The following is a 22,058-nucleotide window of genomic DNA, read 5'->3' as shown; positions in this document are numbered from 1 at the left end:
GCCTTATTGTTCTTATGTACAACATTTCATAAACAAGACAATCCCATTTCGTGCCGCATTTTTTAAGCATTCTAAACTGGCTCTCATTGAGTAAGTCAATGTTCCCATGGGCATCTCTCAGGTGGCGACCAATGGTAGAGTATCGATGATCAGCAACGCGTTGAAACAGATGGCGCGTCGTATATCCGACGTAATTTGAATCACACAAATCACATTTAAAGCAGTAAACAACACTATGCTGATTTAAGATGCGTGGCTTGATTTCTTTAAGCTTTAGGTCCTGCTCAAGTTTCTTACTGGTGTAGACTGGTTGTACATCAATGCCAATTTTTGAACTGAGATCGCGCATTTGTCTTTTGGCAATGTTCGCTGTTCAAAGATCAAATCTCAGCGAACATTGCCAAAAGACAAATGCGCGATCTCAGTTCAAAAATTGGCATTGATGTACAACCAGTCTACACCAGTAAGAAACTTGAGCAGGACCTAAAGCTTAAAGAGATCAAGCCACGCATCTTAAATCAGCATAGTGTTGTTTACTGCTTTAAATGTGATTTGTGTGATTCAAATTACGTCGGATATACGACGCGCCATCTGTTTCAACACGTTGCTGATCACCGATACTCTGCCATTGGTCGCCACCTGAGAGATGCCCATGGGAACATTGACTTACTCAATGAGAGCCAGTTTAGAATGCTTAAAAAATGCGGCACGAAATGGGATTGTCTTGTTTATGAAATGTTGTACATAAGAACAATAAGGCCCAATTTAAACACCCAGAGCGATTCCATTAGGGCTAAACTCTTTGTCTAACTTTTAATGTTTTGTAATTTATTCACCGCTTCATTCTATATATACTCGATTTTATTATTTTAGTTTACTTGATAATGACGTTCTGGAAACGTCGAAACGTCGTGTCATGCTTTATAATATTTTATCGCAGTTTTTCATTGTCAAAAGAACATTAATATAAAAAAAGTTTATCTTTCCCTTTTAGGTATCATATAGAATGGAAGTATACCTATCTTTCCTTTTCATAAACCAACAATTCATACACGTAAATAAATTCATTAACTAAGCACCTAGAATAACTATAACATAAAAAATAACCATTAAAAATGAATGATTCAAAATCCCTGACACGTTTTTTTATAGCATTTAAGTGCATTGGGTAAAGCAAACATTGGACTTCATCAGTTTGTACTTAAATTATTAAACAATCATTCATCAATAAGTTAGTCCATTAGTTGATAAAATGCAAAGTTAAAATTAATTCATACAGCTGTAATATTATTTTTCTCTCCAGCTGCATCTAAGTAAAAGCAAAAAAGCTTGCTTCTTTGTGATAAAGATGTCACTTGAGATCATTGAGGTAAGTACTGTAAAAACTTCCAAGTATTTGCCAGGCTAATTGGTGCTAGTGGTTCTTGTCCCATAAAAAATGTTTTCATTCTCTCTACATAAAACAAATATCCTATTAAGTACATTAGCATGCAAATTTTGAAGAGCATCATTATGATGAACAGTGAAATAAACTTTATCTTTCTTCAAGACCTATCAATATCAAAATATTCTTACTTAGGGCAAGGCAAAAATTTTCTGCAGGCATAATGACCCCCATTTACCTGAATACTTAGAGACGTACAAACAGAACACACTTAACAGCAACAGTGCACTGAGATCACCCCTTGAATTTACCTTAAAATAAGTTCTTTGGGTAGTTTCTTGTTTATTAAGGCTTGATCTTCATTTGTGTTAAAATTGTAAAGCTGAAATTAGAATGAGATTCGAAATATTAATGGGTCATTTGTCTGCGAGCTGTCAAAACATGCCGCCATTACAGAATTAAATGACAGCTCTGAATTTCGTGGGTACGACCACGACAAGCTATAATTTCGTTCGGGGCAATATCTATGTGGCTCATACAAACTTAACGTATTGGTATATGAGAACCATTAATTTTAAACTGTCCATGTCGAACAGTTATCTCACGATCACGCTGGGTTTTTAACAGGAAAAGCGTTCGTGTCCAACTGGCATTGAAAATATTTATAAGCTTTGTGCAAGGTTTTAGCACAGCAGTGGAGAGAGACGGATTTATTTACATGGTAGAGGGAATTTCATTTAACCTTGAAACCGACAATTACGTCTCTTTTTTAACATATTTCCACAACAAATGTCTTGTTTCTAACTTAAAGCTCCAAAAGGACAGTTTTTTTCTGTGTATGTATAATAAGATAACAGTTTCATTCACGCTGAACACAATGGAAGTAAAAATATCGCATTCGATCGGAGACGTGTGAAATTTTAGCAAAACCTTGCAGTCAGATTTGGTATAATCTACCAAGTGTTAAGCTCCTGCCGATCACAATTGACCGATTTAAAATTTAGAGATATAATTTCTTCCAGGATGAAAATGTTATGTGAAAAATACGTCCATTCTGAGGTTTAAAGCCGCACGTTTTTTCTTGGTCAATAAAGATAATTTCATTGCAAGGAACGCTAGAGAAATATGAACTGCAACCACGAAATGTCGCTATAATCGGCGGACAACATTCAAGGTGCTTTCTCCTCTTAACGACGGCACATGAAGCGTATATACAACCGAGAAAGAATGTTTCCTTAAATATTTTTATTCCATCCACTGCATCCGAAGCGACTGCCTTGTCTACATAACAAAACAAGGCGAAACAAAACATTAGATGGCCAAATTGAGGACGAGCTTTCGATGGCAAAGGAAATACAAGAGAGGAAAGATATTCGAGAAGCAACCAGCATCTGAAAAACATATCGAAATTGAGGGATAAAGTCAATTTGAAATAAGCGGCTGAAGCTAACTTCAGCTAGATGCAAGTATCAAAAATAAATTTCTGTTGCACCGAGAAACGGAAATTAAATGACTATTGTTTGAGTACATCGCCGAACAATCTCAAGGATTTGACGAAAATTCTCACAATCTTACCTCAAACCTGCTTCTAGAATTAACCCTAGCGTGTGTATGGTTATAAGCTGTATGGTTGGTGTGGTTAGAGCACATTAATTTTGCTGATGTTCTCGAGGTTCGACGACACAGCCTCCGCAGAGCTGTTGCTTGAACTCTTGTGTTTTTTGTTTTTCACGAGACAGATGCTTCGCGTTGAGATTTGTGGGTAATGACCTTCCTACTTCCGGTGATGAACCGGAAGCAGATAAGACACAACGACGAAGAAATTAGCAAAGGAAGGCGAAAACAAATTACAAATCAGTTAATGAGAGACTACGAGCAGTTCATGTTCTCTTGAAGTAAAACAATAGCCATCACTGAGCATACCGCAAAGTTCTTCAAGGTTTCGTCTTTTAGCGGATAAATATTGTTGTTTTTTTTTTCTTTGTAACTGGAGGGGGCCAATTAGTTCCTGGCACGTTTTCCAGAAGTGCTTGGGCTCTGCTGTATTTCGTTTTCAAATTTCATCACACCGAGTCGTAACGATAAATTTTCGTTTTCAGAAACATCCACTTTTCAGTTTTGAAGAGTATTTTTGTTTTCGAATGATCTATAGTTAGCAGGTGACATGTACGTGACTGCCTTTAGTTATCTTTCAGAACTTCAACTTGCACGACTGCCGTCAGCGATTCAACAAATCACGGAACACGACGGTGAGGCCCCTAGGGCTATCCTTTTAGATTATAAGCTTAAAAAAAATCAGAATGGCTTCCGAAGGCTAATAAAGCAATCTAGAGAAGTTAAGTCCAACCTGTTTAGTCGTGTTTTGCGAGACCATTAGATAATTACCTTCGACACCAGAAAACACTAAAATTGGGGCATCGAATATGGACGGAAATTCCCACAGACAGCAAATAAGAAAATTGTAGAAATAAAAATCTAAATATTTCAATGTGCTCGGTAACCAGGGCTCAAAGTACCGATTAGAACCAAACTCGTGCGCTCTGTAGTGGTGTGATGCGACGTCACGTAATCGCGGTCTCATGATAGTAGTATTCCAGAGTTACTCATTCTAGCGAAATTTAAATTTCACTTAAACGTGTGTGTGATTAGATGATTGAAAATGAAAGACCCATAACAGAAATTACCGCGGAACTAATGAGTAGCACACACAAAAATAATTAATACGTATTTTGATCGCTTCTTATTTCTGAGACACATAGTCGAAGTCACCAATAACAATATTTTGCTTTTTTTTCACTTAAAACAAATTCCATATTAACGTAGGTCTGTTCAGTAAAAAAATCAGGTCTGTTCAGTAAGAACAGTGGACAAGAATAGCCACCCAGTGGATGTCCATTGTTAAATCATTTATTCATTTATTATTATTATTATAAAATCAGTGATACATTCGGCGGAGACTCGTCAGCCACTTCTTGTTTGTTCATATCACATTTTGACGTCATTTGTGATCTATTTCTGAACAGACGCGCGTCAACATGGGATGGATTTGTCAACTAGGAGAAATGTATGGAAATGTAATGTCAAAAAGCGCCGTGGGCGCCCTGTGGTTGGGTGCTATGATTCGAGTGAGCTCTTACCCAGATTCTACCGTGTGACTGGAATGAACAACCGCTTGGCTGTGGAAGGTCTGGGTACAAGACGAATCGAACATGTCATGGTGACATTTGCAGGAATAACATCCTTTAAACGGAAATACTCCCAGCACAAAAAGTAATAACTGATTTTAGGCATTAATTTTTATTTATACATATTTATACTGAGGGAATGACTATGTACATTTGACTGTATCAGTGATTAATTAATTTTTAAAATAGTGAATAAAATTTGAAATTCAACTCTTAGTTTCCTGTTTTTCTTTTCATTTTAAATTCATTCATCCATTCTTTTTTCATTTCCATGTTAGGCCTCTTTACATCATTTCACGTCCTCTGAAGCAAGAGGACGAGAGACCCTGGAAAAGATGTTGCGTTTTTTATTCGTGAGACGGCGCGTTTCTAAAATAAATCTACGAATCCCGATTTATTTGGCAATTCTACCTCCTTGCTGCGGGCAAGTTTTCTTGTAAATTTTGTAAAGAGAATTCAAAACAAAATCATTATTTCGGCGTGGTTGCTTGTAATATAATGTTTTGAAAGCACAAGGAAAAGTTTCAGCTTAGCTTGACTTTCTGAGTTCCTTAACTTTACTTAGGAAAAATCTCTCCACCGTATTGGCGCACTTGTAGTACTCAGTCTCGGGAGCATTGTACGTTCGGCAGTTAGTGAAAATTCTCATCATGTCGGCGATAAACAGCTTCTTCGAGCTGAAATAACCACTCTTCAACCTCTCGGTCATAGTGCGAAGATCTGCGAAGCAGGAAAAAAACACAAACAAATGAAAATAAAGGGCCAAACTAAGAAAACCGACGTAGGTGTACGTGGGGGGGGGGGGGTGGGGGGTTGAGGGGGGGATCGTTTTCTTCGAGTGACATCATTAAATAAAATACACTTTAATTGCCTGTTTTGTTTTTATTTAAACATAAAGAATATATGAAAGACATATATCTGAACTGCGGTTATGAAACGTACATGTGCAAGATCCTCGCAGTAAAGCACTATTTGAGCAATAGTGAGAATCAGACCTGAAAAAATTCTGATTCTCACTATTGCTCAAACAGTGCTTTACTGCGAGGATCGTGCACATATACGTTTGTTTTTCTTCGGTGGTATCTTTTTTTTGCTTTATTGTGTTGGTGCGGACGTTTTAAACTGCTATTTCATTGGTTAGGAGTATCAGAAGTATTCGGGTTAACGGCCAAACGAGATTAATAAAAGCGTGTGGACGTAACTTTTTTCTTTGAAAAAGGACAGAAAAATAAATCCTAGTTAGATTATCCTAGACTCTTGGTACTTACCCATTGGGTATTTTATGTGATCATAATAATCTGGTGCTTCAGAGATTTCCACTGGTCTTTGAAAAGGCCACGAACTGGCATGATTCTGCGAAAAAGATATGTCAAATATGGAAAGCGAACGACATAGCCTTGCTATAAAAACTGAGTTTAAAATTGCTAGACTATCAGCAGTCTCTGCTTTTCGGGAAGTCCCTTGCGCGAACAAAAAAAAAAAAATCAGTGAAAAAAAATTGATGATCGCCTGTGGCGCATGAAAAGTGGGGATGCAAATCGCTCCCAGAGTGCAGAGCGGCGCACTAAAATTTTTTCGAACTGATTTATTTCACTCACGACAGACCTCACCAAAAATGAGGGACTGTTTGCATTCTACCAAATTGTCGAATTTCTGCGGCGAGACAGAGAGGGAGCTAGTTTGTAAGCCCATCAAAGATCAATTCAGAACGATCGACATACTTCGAAAGCAAATCAAACAAATTTAAACGCAGTTAAAAAAAAAAAAAGAATAAAAAACTAGAATAAAAACAAAACAAAAGAAAACGAACAAACTCTACTAACCTTGACTTGCGTAAGGATGTTTTTCAGTTGAGTCTGCAGGTGGTCAGCGTCAGCTGTGTCATCCTCACTGGAAAATTCAGATACATCTCATTGATTTCCTTCTTCTTAATATTTATTTATTCATTCATTTCAAGGTTTTGGATTTCTTATTCTTTCGATCAGACATAATCTCTTTTTGTCTTCGGGGAAGCATATTGCACTTTTATATCGTACTCTTATGTGAATATACACATTCTCCATACTTTTCTCTTTAAGTTTCCAATGGTTATTACAAAGAGAATTTGATTAAAAATCAGAAGCTTTAGAAATTAGTGGTCATTTCCTCCATTCTCATGACCTTTACATTTGATTCAAGGGTGATGCTGTAAAGAGAACTTACAAGCCAGTCACTCTTTGGGGTTAAAGAATTAAAAGTAGCGTCAAAGTTTTGATTGACAGCTTTTACTAAGCAATAGGACAGAGTCAGAGCGAAAAGCAGCGAATCGTAACTTAATTGATAACATTTAACACACAGGGCATATAAAACAGTTTTTAAAGATGCTCGCTGGCCGAAACAAAGTACATGTACCACATCACGACACACTTAAAAATTCCAAAACTTCAAGCGAATAAATAGCAATTTTCAATATTGAATGTCGAAAATAATCCCGGCTTGCTTTGTTTTTGCTTTACTTCGCTCTGTGATCGGTCCAGAAAACTCGCGCCACTCTCTCAACAAATCGTAAGCAAAGCTAAAACCAATCACGCCTTGGTAGCCCGCCTTTTTCCCCGCTTTAGGCAGTTTGGTTGATTTTATTGTGAGTTGTCATTGGCCCTTCAAGATATTTTCCTTTCTTCTGTATAGCCATTGTTATTACTTCGGTTTTTGGTTATATACCATTTAATCGAAAAGGGCTCTAACTTCAACAGAAAGAAAATGGTTTTAATAGGTATACAGGCATGAAAGAAGTCGTTGAACATAAAAGCCAGCCAGACGATCGCTAACAGCTGACACATACGGACGATTTCCTAAAGCACAATTTACGTTGAGAGTCTCAATATGGTATTAAACCTACCTCTTAGTCAAAGATGGCTTCCATCCCGTTTCACCTGCGTAAGTTAGAGAAGAAATTTATGTAAGAGAGTGATGGGCAAATGATTACTGGCTAGTTAGTATTGTCAATTGTCGTCCTCGCCTACGCAGAATTTTAAATTTCTTCCTAATCGTCCAACATATTAGTCAGACGACTGTGCAAGTAACAGGTTTATGGCGGCCCTACATTGTGATTTCAGGCTGTCCGAACAAAATTACCTCAAAGGGATCGAAAAAAAACTCAGGCTATTACTTTCTTGTTAAAGCTCAAAACAAAACGGTAAATCAACAAAATAACCGTCATAAATAAACTTCGGTTTTCCTTTCCCCTGTTTCCCCCTGTCAGCGTTTCAATTTCTGCACGTGCCCTACGTTTAAGCGCTGTCCTCAACTGTCCGCAAATCCACTTCTAAACAGTGAGAGAGACACTGTCACGGTAAAAACGAATACCAGCTGCATTCCTTTTAGCGTGCATCAAGAACAAATGAAGGACTATTCATTTGTTCTTGATGCACTGGACCAGTTATAATTTATCGCCGGGGGAGGGGGGGGGGGAAGGTCGGAGGATTTTACTCGTGTCACCAGAACAATTCACTCGTACCCCCCACAAGGTCCTTATGAACCCTCCCCGCCTTATTTCTAATTAATTGGCAGCCAGTTTTCTCTAGTCCCCCCACGACCAACCCCCCTCCGTTCACCCTGAATATCATGTGATCCTTCTTAAACCCCCCCTTAAGAATGCTCTAAGTTTACTTACGGATTCCTGGTATACTCTCTACAGGGATTTGTCTCACTCCTTCCTGAAAACACTTGAGCCCGGGGTACACTTTACGGATTTCAGTCTGTTTCCTCTCCATCAGTTGTTTGACGATCTGTAACGACGTGATATTATTACAAAAAGAGTTTTTGAGTTCAAAGGTTCGAGCCTAAACGTTCCGATTTTGGATCGGATGCAAGGAATTTACTGGCAAGCTAGACTGAGTCAGTTACATTTGTGTACTGGTGTAAAAGTGCCTGCATGCTGCCATGGTCAAGAACTTTGAGAGGGTGCTATGTGGACAAGGTCGCCGATGTTTTTAACTCCTTTACTCCTGGAGGTGATTTAACAATTATTCCACTCTCAATTGTTGGATATGAGATGATAGATAGCCAACGAGGCGCGTAGCGCCGAGTCGGCTATAATCATCTCATATCCAACAAGCGAGAGTGGAATAATTGTTTTATTAAAAAAACGCCCCCAATATATTAGACAAACCTTCTCCACTTTATTTTGTGAGAAGAAACCGGATTTAACAATGTAAAGAAATTAGATTATGGTATATTGTCTCATATACCATAATGGCTGAGCCAATAAAAAGTCTTGAATTGCATTATCCAATGATCCAGTTTTTAATAATGATAGATAGCCTCTTCCCATATTATTAATACATTATCCGGCAAACAAATACGTAAGAGTACTCATATTTATCAGCAAAAAGTAATCTTGATCTAACACCAAATTCTCGTCACTAATTTACCAGGAAATTTGTGGCAGCTAGAGGGGAGAATTGACAATCAGATCTTGGAAGTTAAAGGGTACGCGAAAGGGTTCGACGGTTATCGTAAAGTCTCGTACAAGTGTTTGATATCGGATGAAAGGTACTCACCTCTTTCTGTTTTCTGATGATTGTGGAAAATTCTGTGTACTGGATTCTTGAATTGATAGCGCACTGTTAAAGAAAATTGCAGCAGGTTAAATATGTTATGCCAGTCCTAGGCCAGTTTTGAAGCAGGACCTCACACGCACATTTACCAGGGTTGACTTATGAAAGATACCCAGGAGTAACTCTTCTAAGGAGATGCTAGACTATCCTCAAAGGACAACTATTTTCGGTTAGATGAATATGAAAAAGGGTGAGAATTATACAACGGAAGAGATTAGAAAAAGCAAGGGAAACTGCCATCGACGTACTCAACCCAGTTAAATAATTGATTTAAGAAAGAGAGTTAAAGTCGCCCCATGCTTCTCGGCCGGTATCTCAACGTAGAGAACTTTTCCTGCCCTACCATACGACACTGGTACGACTGGGACCAATCAATAGGGACCTTAAGCAACCACGACGGCGACGGCAAAGAGGACGTGGAAAAACAAGAGATCTAACTGGCAGAACAATAGCTTAGCACGTGCATTTTGAAACTTTGTACATTTCTTAGCCGTCCTATGCAAAACAACAACGTGAAATCACCAAAATTTGCGTCGTCTACGAACCGAAACCGCGACGGCAAATATTTCAGTTTCCATTTGGAACTCAACGCTACTTTTATACGTCATACTGAAGTTGAGCTGTGGCGCCGTATGAAACAGTAAGCTCTTGCAGCTATTTTTGAAATTATAACTAAGAGTAGAAATTAATTTTTTAATCGATGTCTTCCTTGGCGTTGCCGTCCTGACTGCTTAAGGTCCCTAATACAAATTTTTAACACTGTGCCTCTTATGCATCCATTCAATCATGCTCATGTTGTAAGGCAGCACAACTGTTACAGCGATTGAAACGGGCCATAGTATGGAGATCTGCTGTGCAAGATCCTCAACAACATAGTTCTAAGAAGCTGGAATCTTTAAGGAGCACTCACTATCTATCACTGGGGGGGGGGGGGGAGGGTGCGGAGGATATGAAGGGGATCACGTGGTTTTCAGAGGGAATGAAGGAGAAATCAGTATTAGGGGCATTTTATTGAAAATTGGATGTCAGTTAATTGACAATAAGGGGAAAGGGAATGATGACAATATCACAGAGCTTTATGGGAAGATCAGGTAAATTTCGTCGTAACACAACTAATATCCTCTAACCCCCACCCGTCCCCCCACGTTTCGCCTCCTGCCCGGGCGATAAATCAGTAATGACCGGTCGTCTTACGTACGCCTGAAACCGTCCATAAAAAGCCATCGATTCCGTGTAGATGTACTTACATGCATTAACGTGGCACCTTCGTAGTCTTTAATGTAACCAATGTAGGATGACTTCTGCATTCTAATATCCTTACTAAACCCCTAAAACGAGTAAAAGACAGGTAAAGACTAAAGGGCAAACCATTGGGCGAGAATAACACTATGGGTGAAGAGACATATTCCTGTCGCTTCACACTAAGGAAACCTGGGCAAGCCTCAGATATGTGGGCCACTTGACTCTAGTAATGATTCTACCGTTTATAAAAAGGTGGCAGTTTGTTACATAGACCCACTGCAAATACCTGACGCTTTGTGTATGCCGATTTTTTTAAGAGCACAGAACGTTTTCAACCTTAAGAATGAAGTTTACTGACGAAGATCTCACCCTCACATTACCCAGAGGAGCCATTAAAATTGACAGTAAAATCTGCGACTAGCAGTCTTCACAAGTTACCTGTTTTTTGAAATAACCTATCGCGTACTCGTCGGCATAGGTGAGAAAATTCAGAACGGAGTGTTTGACGTGATAATCCTTGAGGTGGTTCATTAGATGTGTTCCATAGCCCTGCAGAAATAATCAAAGAAGTCTTCCATAAGTCGACGGAACAATCGTTCATCCGCTGTTGGCAAAAAATCAGCACATCGTTGGGATATCGTTGCTGGCGCATATTTCATTTACAGGTTGAAAAAGCAAAACCGAAGTAGTCCCGGCGACGAATCAGATTAGAGAACATTGTCTCCAGGACCCAATCAGAAATGAAAGTTTAAATGGAAACCTTACGCGCAGCAATGCACAAGGGGCCAAGTCGAGACCTGAGGGTTAGTATCGAAACTAATTGGAACACCAAGTGGAACCAGTTTTTGAGAAAAACTACTGAATAAAGCAGAACCAGTAATGTAAGTGTGACATCGTTCGCATGGAATTGTTTTTAGTACACATTAAACTACATTTTTTTTTTATTTCTTTACACAAAAAATGATATCGGGATGATTTTGAATTACTTCAGTGTTATTCTTCAATTTTAAAAAAAAATTGGCTCAACATCATCACTACCTAAAGAACATTCGAGTACCTTGACTTGCTCATTCGAGGTCACGGCACAGAACACGATTTCTGTGAAATTCTGAGTGGGGAACATACGAAAGCAAATTCCACCAATGGGTTTGTTGTCCTTAACCAGAGCTAAAGTCTTGTGTTTCCTAAAAAAGAAAGAAATTGAGATGACCGTGAGAGCCTTTCTAATGTTACCGCTGAAAAGGCAGAACCAGAGAGGGAAATACTGAATCTGAGTGGAATATTTTTGAGGTGCTGTACATGACAGTCGTAAAATTCACCCCAAGCCAGGGATGGGGGGGGGGGGGGTGGTGAAAGAGGAGGGAGTGAGGCGGTAAGAATGGACGAGGAAGGGAAGGGGGGAAGTAAATTGGGATGGACTAACATTCTGTTAAGGTGCAACAGCTAAACTTGAAGTTACTTCCTGCCGTGGAAACCGGAAAGCCGTAGCTGTCTTCAGCGGCAAGGGATTCCCAGCTTTCTCTTATGTTAATTTTCGCGAACATATGCACGTGAATAAGAGAAATTTTGAAAGAAAACAGAAATGGGCAAACAAGAAATAAAAGCTTAAGAGGTCTACTGCCTTTTGGCTCGTAAAACATGACTGGCAAGAAAAAAAAACACCTTTCTTTACTTACCCCTCCCTTGTCAATGTTATTTCAATTTTTTTTTCAGCTAAAGAACCAAGATATGTTTTCCGAGCAAAACAAAAAAACAACTTTACAAGAGAAAATGGGGGAAGAAAGAATAAGATCGACAGGCGTAGGTTTGGAATAAGAGTAAATGTAGCTCGTACACTACAGCAGTTTTAACTGCGTTTGTCAGTTGGAAACAATTATCATATAATTTCAAGACTAATTTACACTCACGGATCAAACACAAGTCTGGAGATGTATTCTTTAGGCATCCTTGGCAACTGATAAGAGAACACGTTTTGTAATCCAACCAGCCAAAGTAAAGTCTGCCGTGAGGGCTGTCTAGTAAATGAGTTTCCGACGACATGAAACTCGATGACGCCTCTCCTCTCCTCGCAGCGTGCCGCCTCATCTCGTGCGCTATGAGTACCGGGATAAAGGCCCCCCTGAAACCAAACAAAACAGTCATTTCAATCCTGAAACTCCAACCATCTGATTGCCAATTCTCCCCTCTAGCTGTTACACATTTCCTTGTAAATTAGTTACGAGAATTTGGTGCTAGATAACGCCATCTATCTCATTACCTGTTTCCTGGGTAATGCACGGATATTTTAGGGAGAAATTGTATGTCAATTACTTCTAGGAGTAAAACAATTGCAGTAATTGAACTTTTTATAGGAAAACAAGGGGGAGGGGAGAGGGGAAAGGGGAAAGGGAGAGGTGCGAGGGGAAAGGGGAGAGGGGGGGGGGGAGGAATGGAGCTGACCAAAACAAGACAGTACTATAATTTACTACATTTTATAATTAATATATTCTTTAGTATGATTTAATTATCGGTTTTCCTCAATCAAAACTTACAGATCGATTCCTGATCGAGAGAGAAGTTTAGCACTCTTCAAGGATTATTTTTCGGGGAGACAGCAGAGAGTCAAGATTGGGGACACCTTTTCCAGTTGGAAAGATGTTAAAAGAGGAGTTCCGCAAGGAAGTGTTTTGGGGCCTGTGTTTTGTAATATATTCATCAACTACTTGTTTTACTCGGTTACGCAAGGTAAATTTTACGCATATCCGGACGATCATCAGTTATACTCTTCTGATGTCGACCCAGTAGCTCTAGAGAACTGTATTTGTCGGGAAGTGAGAGTTGGAAATAAGTGGTATCGCAGCAATGGAATGATTGTAAATGAGACAAAACACCAGGCTATAGTCTTGGGAAAAACAGGCCACTCCTTCTCTTTTCCATTAAAAGATTCTTTGGATATATTTGGAATAAATATTGACAATAGATTGCTTTTGATAATTATATATCAACTATTTGTAAGAAGATAAATGGCCAGTTCAACGTAATGCTAAGATTTCGCAAACTTATCTCTAAAGATACTCTACTAAGATTGTATAAGGCTTTTATCATGCCACATTTTAACTATTTTTCGTCTGTATGGCACTTTTGTGGTGCGCGTAGCACTGAGAAGATAAATACTTTAAACAAGCGAATTCTTAGAGTTATCTTGCAGGATTATAATTCTCCCTATGACTCTCTACTTAGCAAAGTTAACTCCAAATCTCTGTATAAAAGACGCCTTCAGACTTTCTTAATTATATTGTACAAGAGCTTGTTTTTTAACTGCTATCCAGGCTATCTAAGGAATATGTTTAGTTTCCGGTCTGTATCCTATAATCTACGCAGAAATTATATTTTGTCTCTACCGTCTACAAAAACTACTACTTATGGTCTTCACTCCTTTTCATATATGGCTTCAAAACTATGGAACTCTCTTCCGGACTCTTTTAGAACGTCTGACTTTTCTGATTTCAAGCGCAGGATTCTACAGTATGACTCTTTCTCATAGTTAAATTTTAGAATGTCACAATTTTACATTTTACATTTTAGTAGTATTTAGAATTATACTTGTAACTCGAAGATACTAGCTTATCCTTTAGCTACTCCAAATTCGAGATTAAATAAAGTATATGTATGTATGTATTCCTCAAGTGTCTTAAACTTAGAAATAAGAATAACACTTGTCACATATCTTTATAAATACTTGTATTTGCCTAGCGCGATTACAAAAGCAATCATAGTAATGAATTATATCTATGCCTTTACTTCTTTCTTTGTTTTGTTTTGGTTACTTGTAATCTGCCTGCTAATGTCCAATGAATTTACAAGTTCTGTATTTCAACGGGATAAAAACTACACTATTAAGATGAACAAGAACATTGAAGTTCATGAACAATAGTTGAGTTGAGTTCTTTCCCACATTTCATATCTTACCACTAAAACAGTAAAATGTGATACTTCAATACATGTTCTACTTACCTCAGGGCCCAGCATGGCAGAAGGGTCTGATATTGTTTCCACAATCTGAGTTAGAACTTCAACAGGCACATCCCCTGGGGATAACAAAGGATAAAGACAATGACTTGTATGGAGATTACTGTCTGGAAGGTAATTGAACATTTTGGTAAAGTGAACAAGTGTGTGTAACACATGATGTTTGGTAAGCTGAGAGAAAAAGAAAAACAGTTACTTCCCACTCCCTCTGGAGTAACAGTTGGCTAAAATATTGTAAATGGAGAAATAAAACATGTCCATGAGACATTTTTCTGTAAAATTCCCTTTTATGGCATATTACTAGCTCTGAATTCAAGGGGGTGTGATCATCAGTTTCATACATCATGTAATGATTATTAAACAAGGTGTGCCTCCCCAGCGACCATTTTAATATTTGAAGTTATCAAGTTAAGCTTAGGGCTGTAGATAACAATTGGTTGTAGCCCCCTTGAAATGTTTTTGACTACCTAATAATTTGGATATATCAACAAAGTTGAAATGGTAAATTGGCCACCGTAACGATTACAAAAGCTGACGTTTCGAGCGTTAGCCCTTTGTCGGAGCGAATAGAGGAATTGTGGGTTGTGTGTGCTTTTAAAGGCAGAAAATGGAGCTACGTTATTGGTGGGAACATGGCAACGAGAAAAACAATAATAATAATAATTTCTCGTTGCCATGTTCCTACCAATAACGTAGCTCCATTTTCTGCCTTTAAAGGCACACAACCCACAAATCCTCTATTCGCTCCGACGAAGGGCTAACGCTCGAAACGTCAGCTTTTGTAATCGTTACGGTGGCCAATTTACCATTTCAACTTTGTTGATATATCCAAATTATTTCATTACCCCCACCGACGCAGCCCCAAACAGTTTCTTTAGCAACTATCAGCCTTTATTTTTGACTACCTGCCAACTTCTGCCTCTTAGCACTGTTATCAACACTTCCATCATCCTCAGAACTCCTTTTCTCACCAGTCACTCCAGTCAAGTCTGTCATGGACAAAAACAACCAGAAATTAAGGCACACCAACTTTCTACATAACCTACCTCAACCAAATACATCAGGTTATCAGCACACTTGAATCACCTGGGAAAAAAATTGCTTATGATAAAGCACTTCCACCTTGTGAAACCTGCAAATGTTGTCCTAAAGGTGTAAGATTTAATGAAGTCAATTCTAAACTGAATCTCCAGGTTCATGCCTTGGGTAGGGCCATTTGAAATACTAACATTCTGCATATGCTGCAGACGGTACATGCAGGAGATGGAAAGGAAGAAGAGCTTGTTCTGGTTTCCATGAAGCATGAAAAAACTAGGAGTATTACTGGTCGAAACCAGTCGGTAGACTTTTTACCTTTTAATTTACCTAATCATTCTAAGCAACATATGGCAATCTGCGGTCTTTCCTTACACTTAGGTAGCACGGAAAGCCGTAAAACTCTTGAACAAAAGCCCATCTTTCAAACCGGCAGTCTAAATCCCACAGGGATCAACGAACGCTTTTCATTCCTCTAATTTACTCGTGTTTTTCTCGTTGCCATGTTCCCACCAATAACGTAGCTCCATACACAACCCACAATTCCTCTACTCGCTCCGATGAAGTGCTAACGCTTGAAACGTCAGCTTTTGTAATCGTTACGGTGGCCAATTTACCATTTCAACTTTGTTGATATATCAAAATTATATAGGAGTATTACTGCCTCCCTCCCCCCTCCCCCCCCCCCCCCACCAATAGGATGCCAGTCCATTGCAAGGTTTTCCCCCAACATTAACTCAGGCTTCGGCCCTGACAATTTGCCAGTACCAATTTATATTCCTGAATTGAGAAAGGTACCATGAAAGAAAAATCTTTCCCAAGAATACAACACATTGACCTTGCTGGTTCTTTAATATGGACCTCTCAAGTCCAGTGCACTAACCATGAGGTCAGCACCTCTTTCCAGACGATACGAAGGCTTTCTTTCAATTAGTAAGGTTAGATTTATGATTGCAGTTTTCAGTGCCTTTCTCTCAGTCAAATTACTGGCCTAAAAAGCAGGTGGCTAGAAAGGTGATCTCTGCTCACGCTGGTCCACATTGATGAAACATCTACATGTGCACCATCTATTGGTGCAGACATGGATCATTATTATCATTCATAATCTGCACACATAACTGTACCTTCTGTTGGTGAGGTTGAACTTGAAAGTTGAAGCATAGATGACATTGAAGTTAAACTTGAGCCAACCGCAGAGCTACAATTATAGGAAAAAATACAAAGAAAAGATCTTCGTTATCTTCTTAATTAATGTAATGTTAGTATACCTGTAAACACAAATTTGGGAACTTTGAGGTTAGGTTGGCAATGGTAGAAGATACAGAGCCTTATAGTTTGTACACCTGGGGCCATCTACACAAGGGGCAGCACAGGGTATGCTGATGAGAGCCCAGCAAAGTCATCATTTTGCACAGGATGTAAGGATTGCTAACCTTTAATATAAAAGTGCTAACCTGTTAGGGTGGTTGGCCTTTACTCTAGGGAATAAAAAATAATGCCAACTGAATGCCAAGAGCAGCCTTCATAGTCCCATTCAGAAAGGGGAGCAATACACAGTTAGCGTTGGCTTGACACACTGCAAAGACTGAGTGGATTACCCCTCAAGACAATGTTACAGCAGCCCATGTTTAAACTCCTGTTGGCCTATGTTGCTTAAAGCCAGTTAAGAAGTAATCACCAGGATAGAACAATAATTATAACCTACCTGGCTGTAGCTACCAGGGAATCCCCTTTATCTGTTAATGGAGTCAAAGGAGAAACAAATCTTGATGGACCCAGAGAGAGTGACTGAGGAACAGTGAAGTCGTCATCCCATACAGGAGAATTCTCACCATATACCTCTTCTTCTAACATTGACAGAAATCTGGATGATACAACATTTGCAAGGATAAAAAGAAATTGAGTCAAAGTAAATTAAACCCTTTCACTTCCAAGATCTCATTAGCAGTTCTTGTTACTGTCAGCCATACAATTCTCATGATGTTAGTTCAGAGAATTTGGTATTGGATCAACCAATAATCCCCCCTGATTGATTTCTTTCTTTGTTCTCATCACTTGCCTGCTTAATATTGTACTGATATTGTAAGGAGAAATGCTGTCTTGATTACCCAAGTTAGTGAAAGAGTTATTAGCTGTGCACAGAAGTCTGTAGCCAAGTTACAGGTTAAGGCTTCAACAAAATTAAGCCCAGCCTCGACCTTTATTAGTATTCCTTTGACCATTAACTCCAAGAAGTAATTTACAATAAATTTGTAGCATTAGTATGGATGATATCCACCTTGTTCTCTGTACAGAGCCAATTGTACAAACAAGGAGACTTTGCATCAAAATCAAGAGCTTCTTCAGCTGCTAATCATTTCTTTCATTCTCAAGACCCTAAAGTTTGATTCAGTAAAGATACTATAAAGAGAAAATAGCTTTTAGTCACAGTTTAAGAAGATCCCAGGAAAATCAATGGCAGCTGGAAGGGGGAAGTGTTTAATTCTTTGAACCAGATCTTGGGAGTTCAAAGGTCAATAGGTTAAGTTAAAGATAAAGAAACCACATTGAGTGTCTCTAACTTCTACCACTAAATATCTACTTAATTTTTATTAACCCTTCTTCATACCTTGGAAAGTGAGTCAAAACAATAGTTCTCTTATCAGGTGGCATTTTGTCTTTCTCTGCTCTGAATTTCTCCAACAGCTGTCTTCTCATGACCGAGAACACTGATCTTAAAAGTGTCCTTCCAAACACAGCAGTGGGATCATATTTCTTTAAACTGTCACAGAACACAGGAACTTGACAGTAGCATAGCCATCTGTGGAAAAAAAAGTTAAATGACTGTGCAGATTTCTTGAGTTTTTATGTGTCAAATTATTCACTTTTTATCATTGAGAATGGCATGAATAACTCCTTTCATGTCAATTAGAAGGAGAAAGACTGTTACAGTAGCAGCAACATGCATTCATGCACCTAATAATAAAACCATCAATAAAACCATCGAATCTTTAGCATTCACCATCTTCTTACTACTTTATTCATACTAAATTTCACAGGTATTTAGGAGCTTCTGTCCATATATATTGAGAATGCGCGAACAGTTGTTACATTTCATAGTTCTATTTTCTTACTACAGGATCCAATAGATAAACCTTTTCCAGAAGTTAGATCAAAAAAGTTCTATAATTGCACTTTACTCACTCCAAAAAAAATTTGAAAAGTTCAATAAATGCCTAGATGGCTGTTGCCCCTCTTAAAACAAGTTATGAAAAATTTAATGCATGTCAGCAACTTCATATAACACAACTTCAGGTGCATTCCCCCTTTTGAAATTTTGCATGCTAGCAAATGGTTGTGCTATCTTTTTTTATAATAAAATTTTTTGTTGTGTTGTTGGTCTTAATAGTGACCCATTGAAAAACTGTACTTTTGCAGAGGTTAATTTAATTACTAGAAAATAGTTATAAGAGAGCTATTTTTGGGTTCTGTCCTCGTGTACCAGTTCACAAGAGCCGATACAAAAGACCGAACAATACACAACAGCTAACCAATGACTCCTAAACAAAGAAAGAACAATGGTAATTCCCTTGTGAACCGGTACACCAGGACAGAACCTATTTTTGGGTTTCCTGTGTGCTCACCTTGTGTAATTGGCTTTATATGCAGCAAGTTCTTCACCCTGGGAGTGCTGTTTCTTTACAGTCGGTGTCTCAAGTTTCCAGTGATTCAAGCAATGTAAAAACATCTTGGCTAGATCATGCATTATCTGCCACTCCCTTTGTGGAAGGTGACCAAACTTGTACAGCACAAAGTTTAGGACAGCCTGCAGATTTAAAGGAACATCAAAGACAGTGTTTCTGATGATCTTTTTTTTCGTGCTTTAAAATTCTTCACACCAGTATTTATTTTCTTCTCCTGTCTCAGATTATGACATTCATTGTAATAATAAGGGAAAAACACAAAAAGTGGTCTAAAATATTATTTGTATATTACTACAATTAAAAATTCTGCATGTTACAGGTGTCTGTTCATTAATACATCACCAATGATGTGCAGAATATGTTATTATTATTGTTATTTTTATTTCAACATCTTTTGTAATCTATAACTGAACAGACAGCAATTTCAGGACAAGGAGATAAACTGAGAAAAAAACCTTCCTTCTTGTCCATAACATCATGACTGTAAAAGAGCAAAATAAAAAACAGGGACCTTTCCAATGCTTGGCTTCTCAAATGGAGGTGTACCAAGAGGACCTTCCACTGTTACATTTGACATCTGCAGAATTCCCTTTCTCAGAATTTTAAATAGGTAAAAGTAAACTTGTTTGGTATCAGCATCTTCCTCCTTGTGCACACACATAAATAAGTTCTCCACATCAATGACCATGCAGAGAAGTCGGTTCAGTTCATCTTCTGGAATGTCATGTAAATGAGAGATGTGTGCTCCTAAGGTGTGGCCACAGCTGCGGCATGGGTCTGTTAGGTTTGCCAGAGGTTGAGAAAGATCCACTCTGGTTGGTGTCGGTGGTGGGTTAGGATTCTTCCAGCCATTACATTTACAAGAATCTTCAGCCTGAAAATAATGTCAGAAAGTCATGCAGGTTAACTGTCGTTGATTCCTTTAATTTAGGCGACACAACTCTAACACAATTTTCAACACAGTTAAAACTGCAAATAAAACAGCAAACGAAAACCTATTACTAACAATAGAAACTAAGCTCAGCACACTAGGAAAGCTACAATGAAAACAACAATGAAAACTACATAATACAAAACCTACATTTGTTGCGATATTGTTCGTTCCCTGCCTAGCGGTGAAATAGTTGCACAAAGCAAATGAAAAAATAGTCAAACTACTGGACAAAACGCCAACAAACACTGGACAAATGCTGGACAAAACTGCACAAACTACGCTGAACAATACCGTTTAAATTATAAATACAAGTCATGCTACATTACATAGTATTACGAAATGACACAGAAAGTGCACGCAAAATTTAATACAATTAGCGCTATTTGAACAAGAACAATAAACAAAGAATAAGGCGTTTGCGATCTACACTAATTATAAAGGTTAATACGTATTCAACCATCTATCTTTCCCAGTGAGTAACTCCATATAACAGTCATCTTCTCATTATTTGACAATTATTTGCCAAAAGTGAAGTGAATGTTCAGCAATTTTCACTGACCCTGAGGCAAATAATTGTTTTAGCATAATTACTTAGGTGCTTTTGAATTTTGTTGTAAAAATTGTTTTGTTTTGAAACCAACTTGTTCCAATTGCTTTGAATTCTCATTTTGAGATAAGCAGCCAGTTTCCACTGGAATTTAACAGGATAATGAATCCACTCACCAAAAATTTCATATCTTTGTTTTGAAAAGCATTACCCAAAACTGAGTATATCTTTTTTGCTCTTCAGAATTGTATTGAAATTCAGTGCTCCTGCCGTAATCACCTGCGGAATGGTGATCACAATGAGATATCACCTTGACCAATCAGAGTGCAAGCATCTCTATAATCACCGGAGCAACTTTACCAAAAAGATATATATCATCCAATAAATGGGTGAAGAAATGGATGCAATCATGATAATCATAAAATTGGCCATTTTACAGTTGTGTACTTAGTTGCCAAGCCTTTGATTCAGAGTGAGGTTGAAGGTGACCTTGTTGTGATAGAGACCTGTATCTAGTTAGCATGATAACAAAGTGATTTACATTATTTTGAAAGGCAGCAAGGTTTGTATGATAACAAGGTCAACCCTAGCCTGACTCCCATTCAAAGGCTTGGCAACCAAGCACACAACTGTAAAATGGACTATTCTCTAAGCTTAGTTATAAGGAAATATTATGTTAAAAGTTAGAAAAAAGAACAAATCACACTTTGGAAGTTGAATGGTCATCAGATATTGCATTTAGAGCATAAAATTATTTGACATAAAGCTAGAAACACCTTTGAGTATTCTTGTTACCTGCTAGCTTGATAATGTGGGGATATTATGAAAAAAATTAATAATAAAACATTAATCACCTGTAAATTGAAGATAAATCATACATTACAGAAACAAAATCTTGATCACTAATTCTAGATCTTCTTCTACAGAACACCAGTATCACGGTAATAAATGTTTTGAGCACTTCTTCATTACGAGCCTTTGGCAGGTTGGTCACTAGATTATCTCAAGAATATTTTACAAAGCACACGACGTTTTGGACCAATCAGAGTGCATCTTTCAATTAACAATAACAACATTAGTACTGCGCGGGATCGACCAAAAATGAAGATGTATTTGATTGGCGGTTCAAGGATCAAGTACAGATATTAATCACAAAACCCTTTCATAAAACAGATCAAACAATATAAGGTAAAAAAGCTGTCGTGCTTTCTTTCTTAACGACATACTTACTTTACATGATGAATATACACCCAGCTTTTCTAGCTTTTTTCTGATCGGATAGGTCTTTATTTGCGCTTTCCTCTGGGCAATTCTTTGTAAGTTAGCTGGACGGCTGAGCTCTGATGGTGTTATTTGCGGTGTTCCAGGCCGTTTGGTTGCATCAGAACCGTTTCCAGACGAAGACATTTCACCCATACTCGGGGCAGCCTGCGCGGCCATTT

General features: G+C 38.2%; 3 protein-coding genes across 5 annotated transcripts in view; 1 reads left to right on the top strand and 2 right to left on the bottom strand.

Moving 5' to 3' along the window:
• Window positions 1–3,130, bottom strand: part of LOC111333772 (F-box/LRR-repeat protein 20) — a 19,895-nt gene extending 16,765 nt beyond the window's left edge. The window contains exons 1-2 of the mRNA XM_022939394.2: window positions 2,960–3,130; window positions 1,696–1,766 (exon numbers count right to left, since the gene is read on the bottom strand). Coding sequence (XP_022795129.2) covers window positions 1,696–1,766; window positions 2,960–3,034 — 146 coding nt within the window. The 5' untranslated portion in view covers window positions 3,035–3,130. The remainder of the gene's footprint in view (window positions 1–1,695; window positions 1,767–2,959) is intronic.
• The window catches only part of LOC148719022 (uncharacterized), a 6,685-nt gene extending 1,906 nt beyond the window's left edge, over window positions 1–4,779 (top strand). Inside the window, exons 2-4 of one of the 2 annotated variants that reach the window (XM_088741410.1) lie at window positions 1,304–1,369; window positions 3,580–3,633; window positions 4,408–4,779. In XM_088741410.1, coding sequence (XP_088597536.1) covers window positions 1,304–1,369; window positions 3,580–3,633; window positions 4,408–4,539 — 252 coding nt within the window. In that variant the 3' untranslated portion in view covers window positions 4,540–4,779. Of the gene's footprint in view, window positions 1–1,303; window positions 1,370–3,205; window positions 3,634–4,407 lie in introns of those variants that run through there. The other variant, XM_088741409.1, reaches the window with a different exon arrangement.
• Window positions 4,666–22,058, bottom strand: LOC111333771 (histone acetyltransferase KAT2A). 2 transcript variants are annotated; one of them, XM_088741348.1, is made up of 18 exons: window positions 21,847–22,058; window positions 19,647–20,009; window positions 19,076–19,257; window positions 18,061–18,252; window positions 17,158–17,316; window positions 16,577–16,650; window positions 15,323–15,406; window positions 14,403–14,476; window positions 12,317–12,528; window positions 11,467–11,593; window positions 10,848–10,958; window positions 10,415–10,495; window positions 9,111–9,173; window positions 8,222–8,336; window positions 7,448–7,481; window positions 6,393–6,459; window positions 5,838–5,922; window positions 4,666–5,289 (listed from the first exon to the last, which is right to left on the bottom strand). In XM_088741348.1, the coding sequence occupies exons 1-18, from the start codon at window positions 22,054–22,056 to the stop codon at window positions 5,099–5,101; spliced, it is 2,424 nt and encodes an 807-aa protein (XP_088597474.1). In that variant the 5' UTR covers window positions 22,057–22,058; the 3' UTR covers window positions 4,666–5,098. The 2 variants fall into 2 exon arrangements, with proteins under 2 accessions (XP_088597474.1, XP_088597475.1); XM_088741349.1 differs by lacking the exon at window positions 21,847–22,058 and adding an exon at window positions 20,793–20,870.

The sequence above is a fragment of the Stylophora pistillata genome, chromosome 12, assembly GCF_964205215.1.
Source record: "Stylophora pistillata chromosome 12, jaStyPist1.2, whole genome shotgun sequence".
Taxonomy (NCBI): domain Eukaryota; kingdom Metazoa; phylum Cnidaria; class Anthozoa; order Scleractinia; family Pocilloporidae; genus Stylophora; species Stylophora pistillata.
This window is presented reverse-complemented; position numbering and strand designations above follow the sequence as displayed.

Excerpts from the sequence above, each read along its gene's own strand:
- LOC111333771 (XM_088741348.1), bottom strand. The coding sequence starts at position 22,056 with ATGGCCGCGCAGGCTGCCCCGAGTATGGGTGAAATGTCTTCGTCTGGA. Across the intron at positions 18,253-19,075 it reads TATAAAGCCAATTACACAAG|ATGGCTATGCTACTGTCAAG; the intron begins GTGAGCACACAG and ends TTTTTTCCACAG. Across the intron at positions 17,317-18,060 it reads GTTTTGACTCACTTTCCAAG|ATTTCTGTCAATGTTAGAAG; the intron begins GTATGAAGAAGG and ends TGTATCATCCAG.